General features: G+C 55.8%; 1 protein-coding gene across 1 annotated transcript; it reads left to right on the top strand.

The window, feature by feature from the left end:
* Nucleotides 1–2,291: 2,291 nt before the first annotated feature.
* CC1G_08470 (hypothetical protein) lies at nucleotides 2,292–3,031 on the top strand (the record flags this gene model as incomplete). Its single annotated transcript, XM_001834773.2, has 2 exons — nucleotides 2,292–2,322; nucleotides 2,391–3,031. The coding sequence occupies 2 exons, from the start codon at nucleotides 2,292–2,294 to the stop codon at nucleotides 3,029–3,031; spliced, it is 672 nt and encodes a 223-aa protein (XP_001834825.2).
* Between the last annotated feature and the right edge of the window lie 5,393 nt (nucleotides 3,032–8,424).

Raw genomic sequence — 8,424 nt, 5'->3', positions numbered from 1 at the left:
TCCAACGCGGGTTGCGTCAATGTCCATAGCGTAGGGGTCACGGGCCGGGGTAGAGCGAGACGAGGTGGTCGGGGTCAAGAAAGAGGTGCTGCTTCCGTGGAACGTGAAATCGTTCTGATTGACAATGTCGCAGTAGTCTTGGAGGGTCTTGGGCTTGGCATCGTCCGGTTTGGTGATGGAGATAAGATCCCAACATGAGGCGATCATTGGTGCTGAGCTTACGGCGGAAGCGGGCCATACCGTCCTTCTGGGATAGACCGGTGCGGGGAAAGATCTCCATAAACTTGGCTGCGAACTGGGAAGCAGACTGTTTACCCTGGGTAAGGGCCTCGAGTTGAGCTTCAGCTGCCTTCTCCTGGTCGGCAGGTTGGAAGCGCTTCTTGAAGGCAACCACGAAGGCAGACCAATCGCCATTGAAAGGCCAGGGGTGGGCAGCCTTCTGAGCAGCGTCGGCAATCTGATCCAGGTATTGGACGGCCCAGGAAGCGGCAGCACCTTGAAGGTATGAGAGGGCGGCTGAGATCCACTTCTTGTCATCGCCTTTGAGTTGCGGAATCGGCGGAGGCCCACTTGGTGAAGTAGCGGAGGAAATGTTGGGTGTCACCAGAGTCACCCTTGAAGGGGCTCAGGCGCTTTGACAGGGCTTCTGGTGGAAGCGGTCTTGGCGGCCGTGAGCTTATCCAGGGATTGCTGGATGCGCCTGGTAGTCTCTTGTTGCTCGGCAAGCAACTTGAGAAGAGTGGGGTCGGACATACTGAATTCGGGGATAGGCTTTGTGGGTTCGGTAACGGGGTCTTGTTGGACGAGTGGCAGAGAGGTGGGTGGAGATAATAAGGATGGTGATAAAGTGGAAGTGGGAGGTTCGTTATCTGAGCGTTGGGCAACAGACATGTCCTCCAACTCCCTGGGGATGGGAAGTGGTGTGAGGGCGCGGCGAGGAGTGAGAGTAAGGGTTGTAGTGGGGGTAGAGTGTCCGGAGCGGCAAAGGCTTGTTACTGCGGGGAGGGCTTCTGCTAACGCGGCGTAGGTAACGTGAAAGGGGACGGGTGTTTCGGAGTCTTCTTCTTCGGATTCCTCTTCTTCGTCGTTGTCGTCCTCTTCCTCGTCGTCTTCTTCAGACGATGTTGACGGCGGGCGAAAGGTTTTCGGTGCGGTGCTGGTGGTTGCTGTTACTGGGACAGGAGATGATTCGGCGGAGTGGAAAGCGGCTGGGGATTCTTCGGTATCTGGAGCTTCGGACGGTGGGGGCGTAGCAGGCGGCGGCGGTGGATGTTCGGAATAGAGGACTGCTTCGTAGTTGTCTTCGGAGGCTTCAACAAAGGAGGCGTAATCCGGGAGATTCTTGGCTAGGTATTCGTAGTCGATAGGGCGGAGCGGGTTATATCGTTTCGGGCAGGGCTGTTGCAGACACTTTAGGTGGGTGTTGGTGATGTACCCGTCGGCGTGCTTGCCGGACCAGACTAGGACAAAGTGCGGTTTAAACTCGCACGGCGGAATCTTGGCTGTAGCGGTGAACCAGGGTTGCCAGAGTGGGACCTGATCGGCAGGTCAACCAGAAGACCAGGAGTGCGGCGGGGTCGCAGGGACAACGATCGGCGTTGCCGGTGCGCAGGGATAGCTTGACCTAATGTCGTGAAGAGCGAACACACTAAACCATAAACTAAGACCAGAGACGAGGAGCGGTGAAAGCGACGAAAGAGCTTAGAGCGATGAGCGACGGTTTGGAGTGAAGACTAGAGCGATGAATTGACAAAGAGGTCAAGCTAAGGAAATACAGAGCGAACTACCTAGCTTATATACCTATTCTACCAGTTACATAGCCACGATGAGTCGAGATGACGAGCAAATGGTGAAAGACAGAAGAACAATAAAAGATAGTCACAAGGCTGTGCGAGGCTGCGCGAAGAACAAGAATGAAACAATAATGAAGTAAAAAGACGTCAGAATGAGTCGAAAGGCAATACAAGGCAGTGCGTAACAATAAGAACAATAGAAACAGGGTAAAGGGCGAAACGGGGCAGTGTTCCATGAGAGAAAGAGTCCATAGACGAGAATAAAAATAAGAGATAGGGGTAACAGGAAAGATAAGATGCGGATACAGATAAGATAAGATGAAAATGAAAATAGGGGCCATACCAGCTGTTCACGACAGTTCTCGTAAACGCTCACTGGTTCAGCGCCTCCAATCCGCTTTACTATCCAGCCAGGATTATTGCTAGAGAACGGGAATCCTTTCGCAGCCTGCTTCAAGGCAGTTTTCTCTCCCTCCACTGGAGTGCTATCGCGCAAAGATGCGTCCCAGCAAACGAGTATGCACAAAGGGTAAGCTTGACTGGGACTTAAACTGTTCTGAATGGGTCTAACTTTAGAAACCATCCAGTCCGTCTTAGGGAAGATGAAATGCCCGCCATTACTTCACCCCGAATATTCTGGCAATGCGAACTCAAAGGCCAAACAAGCTGTTGCACACGCATACGAGGCAGTCCACGACATCCTCATCTCAAAAGACCGCACCCATCCTATCACCGAAATCTTTTCGAACTACATGCAGCGACTGCTCAGTCAACCCAAGGAGCGGTTTGTTGACCTAAAAACTAGGATCATGGGCTTTGTCGACGAGTTTTGGTTTCCCATCTTTCCTGGCGACTCTTCAACCTTCTCGTCTGCTTTGGTCAAGCTAGAGGGTGATGCTCGTTCATTAGACCCCAGCAATCAGGAGCTCCACGCTGCTGTTGCTGCCCAGGCAACTGTGCTGTTCAACGTCGTCCTTGTACGTGTTGCTCTAGGGTCTAGCGGTCTCCACGACCTTGAAATCTTCTACCTCGGGTATCGGGGACCATGGAGAAGTCAGAAGACGGGCGAGTTGACAATTGCCCAGGAAACCGCACTATTGGGATCACTTGCACGAGCACCTACCCCGTTCGAAGAAGCCATTCTCGCCTCACTTGGTGCATCCAACACGACAGTTAGTGATCACCAGGGGTTAACCCCGGGTTTCGGAAGGCCGACCCGGACCCGACCCGTGGCTTGACCCTACCCGTAACCCGACGGGTTTTCCGCACGGGTTGAGCTTTAGATCATCCAAAATGTCGCGAAGAGCGGACACTAAACCAAACTTAAGACCAGATGTGCGGAGCGGATAAGAGCGGGAGGACGAGAGGAGAGCGACGAGCGACGGATGCAGATGAATACTGAAGCGGTGTATGATGACGAAGAGGTCAAGCTGAGGAAATACAGAGGAATCTACCCTAGCTTATATACCTATTCTACAGTCTACATAGCCGCGATGAGTCAGAATGACGAAAGGGTGGTGAAACACAGAAGAACAATAAAGAGGGTCACAAGGCTGCGCGGGGCTGCGCGAAGAACAAGGAGAAGACAATAGAAGGGAGTCACGAGGCAGTGCGAGAAGGAAGAACAATAAGAAATAGGGCAGAGGGTACATCGAGGCAGTGTTCCATGAGAGAAAGAGTCCGTATCGAGAATAAAGGTAGAAATGAGAATAAAGGAGGGAACGATAAGGGAGATGAAAGTGATAAGATAAGATAATGGAAAAATAGGGGCTCGTACCCGCTGTTCACGACATTACCCCCCTTCTAAGCTTCATCGTCCTTGATGATCAACGGCTAGGCGGCGTCCAAGTTCCCATTCGAAGTCGATAGGTGGAGCGTCGGTGAAGTTCTCGAGTCGGCGCCAGGGGAGAGAGCTGAAGACGGTGGCGGAAATTCGACGTGGTGCAGAGGGGTGTCGTTGATGGAACTCCTTTACAATCTCCGGCGCGTGCTCCAGGTTCTCTTCCGGTTCCCAAGTGTCGTCCGTCGACCCGTAGCCTTTCCAACTGACCAGGTACTCCAGCTTACGGTTCTTCCCTCGGCCCTTCCAGCGGCTGTCCAAGATGTCGTGAACCTCGTACTCACGCTCTCCCTCCAGTTCAACAGGCTCAGGCGGAGGTGGCAGAATGCCGTTGACATCATTGCCCTTCCAGGGGGAGAGCTTGTCGACGTGGAACACTGGGTGAATGCGGGATAGGGAGGGGGGAAGCTCGAGGCGGTAATCGAGGTCGCCGATGCGTTCGGTGATCTTGTAGGGGCCGAGTTGGAGGTCGCCAAGCTTCCGAGTAGGGACTTTGATCTGGATGTCCTTTAGCGTTGAGCCAAACGTGGTCACCAACCTTGAACTGATGGGCTGTTCGTTTGCCGGATTCGTACAAGTCCTTCTGTTGTGCTTTTCTCGAGACGTAAGGCAGGCTTCGGCGTCCTTGCGTACCTCTTGCAGTTGTTGGATGCGCTCGTCGACCGGGCGAAGATCAGTGCGTTTACCGACGGGAAATGTTGAAGTGAGGGATGTAACCGTAGAGGACTTCGAAGGGGGATCGGTTGTGCGCGGAATGGACTCGGGAGTTGATCACAAATTCAGCCATGGGAAGGTGCTTATCCCAGTCGTCTTGTCGGCGGCTGACGTACAGGCGGAGGTACTTCTCGACTTCTTGGTTGGCCCGTTCTGTTTGTCCGTTAGCCTGAGGATGATAGGCGGTGGTCAGGTTGGATTCGATGCCGAGACGCCTGAGAAGGGTGCGCATGACTTTGGAGGCGAACTGGGGGCCGCGGTCGCTGATGAACCGGAGTGGAAGGCCGTGGAGACGGAAGACTTCTCGGTAGTAGATGTCAGCGACTCCTTCAGTGGTGATGTCCGAGGTGCAGGGGAGGGCATGGAGAAGCTTGCTGTAGTGGTCGACGAAGACGATGATGGCATCATGCCCATTGGCATCAGGAAGCTGGGTGATAAGGTCGACTCCAACGGTCTCCCAGGGGCCATCGGGTACCTCCAAGGGCTGAGTCGAGGCGCGGGGGTGCTGGGCGTGTTTCTTCCGGGCACAGATGTCGCAACCCTCCACGTACTTCTTGACAAAGGCTCGCACGGTCGGCCACCAGTATTGTCGTTCAACTCGTTCGAGGGTTCCATGTACACCGGGATGTCCAGAGGTAGGATCGTCGTGGCACTGTTTGAGAACGTCGCGTCGGAGTTCGTCGTCTGGGGGAACGTAGACTCGACCCTTGTAGTAAACAAGGCCGTTATCCTCCTCCCATTCAGCGAGACCAGAGGTGAGACGACGGGGACCTGTCTTGCGGAGCTGGGCAAGTCCATCCAGGACCTGGGATTCTCGGGCGCTGGCCTGCCGGATACGGTCCTCCAAGGGGTTGATGACCATGCTCGAGGCGGCGAGCTTGGCAAACAGCTCGGGTTTGAGTACCACCTGTTGTTTGTTGTCCTCGGCGTCGGAGACCTGGTGGACGTCGAGACAAGAGAGGGCGTCGGCTTGGGTGTTTGTCTTGCCAGGGCAGTGGGTGAGCGAGAACCGGAAGCGGGAGAGGTAGAGAGCCCAACGAGCCTGTCGACGGCTGAGGTCTTGTGCGGTGCGCCAGTATTCGAGGTTGGAATGGTCAGTGACAATCTCGAAGGGTTCAGGGAGTCCTTCCAGGAAGTGGCGCCAGTCCTTGAGAGCCTCGATAATGGCCAGCATCTCCCGGTCGTAGATCTCGTAGTTCCGTTCGGCGGGCTGCATGGAGGCGGATCGGAATGCAACGGGGTGCCAGAGGCCGTCATCCTGCTTCTGGAGAAGGGCTCCTCCAGTGGCAAAGCCGGAGGCGTCGACTTCAATGCGAGTGGGGCGGTCAGGATCCCAGAGCGTCAGAATGGGGGCGGACGTGAAGGCATTGCGGAGGGTGTCAAAGGCCTGCTGTTGAGGATCGTTCCATTGCCAGGGGATGTTCTTCTTGGTGAGGTCGTTGAGCGGTCGGGCGATGGTGGCGAAGTCCTTGATGAAACGGCGGTAGAAGTTGGCGAACCCAAGGAAACCACGAACGGCGCGGAGGTTGCGGGGGACTGGCCAGTTGCGGGACGGCTTCGACCTTGGCGGGGTCCATGCTGACTTCGCCCTCGCGGATGATCAGCCCGAGGTATTCGATCTCCTGACGTTCGAACTCGCACTTCTCTGGCCGGAGATACAGATCATGCTTCTTGAGGCGATGCAGGACTTCGTGTACAACTTGCCGGTGCTCGTCGAGTGTGGCCGTAAAAATGAGGATGTCGTCGAGATACACTGCAACCTTCCCTCCAGCGATGAGGTCGGAGAAGATAGAGTTCATGAGAGCCTGGAATGTTGCCGGAGAGTTGGTGAGGCCGAAGAACATAACGAGTGGTTCGAAGAGACCCTGGTTGGTGGCGAACGCGGCCTTCCACTCGTCTCCTTCCTTGATCCGGATATTGTTGTAACCCCAGCGAACGTCGAATTTCGTGAAATACTTGGCACCGCGGAGTCTGTTGACGATGTCGGAGACCAGGGGGAGGGGGTAGCGGTTCTTGACGGTGATCTCGTTGAGCTTGCGGTAGTCCTGAACGAAACGGAGCTTGCCATCCTTCTTCTTGACGAAGAAGACCGGGGAGGAGAGGGGAGACTTGGATGGTCGGATGTATCCCTTCTTGAGGTTTTCGTCGAGGAATCGGTTCAGCTCTTCTTGCTCGTTCTGAGACATGGGGTAAACCTTGGTGCGCATGGTAGCCGGGGCTCCGGGAATCAGATCGATGGCGTGGTCCCAGGGTCTGTGTTCGGGTAGGCGATGCGACTCGGACTCGGAGAAGACGGAAGCATGCTGACGATATTGCGGGGGGACCATCTCTTCAAAAGTCTTCTGGGGTTTGGCTTTCTGAGATTTTTCGGCAATCTGCTGGGAGTAAGTGAACCCAGCGGCGCACCAGAGTTCATCACCAGTTTCCTCAATCAACCCTGCTCGTAGCCATTTCCTGCGAGTGGTTCGGTTGGCACGGATGCGACAGAGGGGCGGTTCGACTGGCTCCGGCTCAGGTTCGGGAGTGGGGCTGGGGTCGGGGGTGGGGAGTACCGGAGAAGGGTCAACCGTGGCATCAATCTGTTCCAGGATAGCATCGCCAGAGGGAGTTCCTCGACTGGGAATGTGGGCGTCCTCGTCTGGAATCTCCTCGATAGTGACGCTAGAGACCTTGGAGGGGACCTGGAGGGTGCCATTGCGCCAGTCAATGGTGGGGTTGATCTTTCGAAGCCAAGGGAGCCCAAGGATGATGTCCTCGCCTCCAAGATCGGCGATAAGGAAGTCGGTCCATTCGGAGTGACCATCAACTGTGAGCTCTAGCCGTGCGAAATGTGTGATGTTGCCTGCCTGGTTAGGGGTACCGTCAATGTTGAGGAGTCGGATGGGGTGTCGGAGGGGGAATGTGGTAATGTTGTGTCGATCGACGAAGGGCTTGTCCAGGAACTTGCCTGTTGCCCCACAGTCAATCATTGCCGCGGAGTTCGTACTGCGATTTCTGCCTCTGAGCTTCACGTTCACGCGGAAGTGTGACGAACGGGGGTTTATTTCGCGAATCGAGCTAATAGTACATGAACGGATGGAGTCATATTCAGAAATGGCGTACGGAGGAGCAAAGGGTGCCTGCGTTGCGGCAGGGACGGGCACCCCGTTTCAAAAACCCTGATGGAGCCTCTGGAGTTGAGCCAGGATGTCGAGTTGTTGTTGTTGAGTGGCAGAGAGAGAGGCGAGGCTTGGGGCGGGGGCAGAAGGCGTGGCAGGAGTGGTGGCGGCAACGGTGGCAGTGGCAGCAGGGGCGGGTTCGTCAAAGAGGGAGAAGGGTGCTTCCTGGGTAGCGGCGACACGGCGACGCGGAGGTCGAGAAAGCCCTCGTCCAGGTGGGAATCCCATGTACTTGTCCTGGCAGACAGTGGCAGCATGTCCCATACGCTGGCAGTAGTTGCAGCGTAACGCCCCATGATTCCCATCCTTCTTGTTGTGACCGGTGGATCCACAGCCGAAGCATCGACCGCGCATGGCATTGAGGAAGTCCTGGTAGGTCTTGCCACTAGGGCCAGGTCGGGTAGCATCGATCTCCATTGCGTACGGATCACGAGCGGGGGCGGGAGTGGGAGCGGGAGCGTACTGGGCCAGGGAGGTGCGGGACGAGTTGGGGTTCATGTTCCGCATGACGAACTCGTTCTTGATGGCTTGAGCGACGAGTTCCTCCAGGTTGGCGGGTTCCTTGATGAGGTTGCTGAGGGCGAGCCAGAGAAGGTGTTCCTGAGAGAGCTTCCTCTTGAAGCGAGCCATCCCGTCCGAATCGGATAAGTTGGTGACGCGAAAAGATGTCGACGAAGCGAGAGGCGAAGTCGGCTACAGTCCCTCGACCAAGAGTGAGCTGCTCAAGCTCCTGGAGGGCAGCCTGGGCGTCGTTGGCAGGTTGGAAGCGTTGCTTGAACTCGGTGAGGAAGTTAGCCCACTTTCCCCCAGCGAAGGGCCATGGCTTGGTGCTGTCGGCATCATGATCGGCGATCTGCTGAAGGAAGCGAGATGCCCATCGGCCGGCTTCTCCATGCATGTACGAGAGGGCCGTGGAGAT

Source organism: Coprinopsis cinerea (genome assembly GCF_000182895.1).
Source record: "Coprinopsis cinerea okayama7#130 chromosome 12 map unlocalized cont3.12, whole genome shotgun sequence".
NCBI classification, from domain to species: Eukaryota; Fungi; Basidiomycota; class Agaricomycetes; order Agaricales; family Psathyrellaceae; genus Coprinopsis; species Coprinopsis cinerea.
Note: the sequence above shows the minus strand (reverse complement) of the source record. Positions and strands in the feature narration are given on the sequence as shown.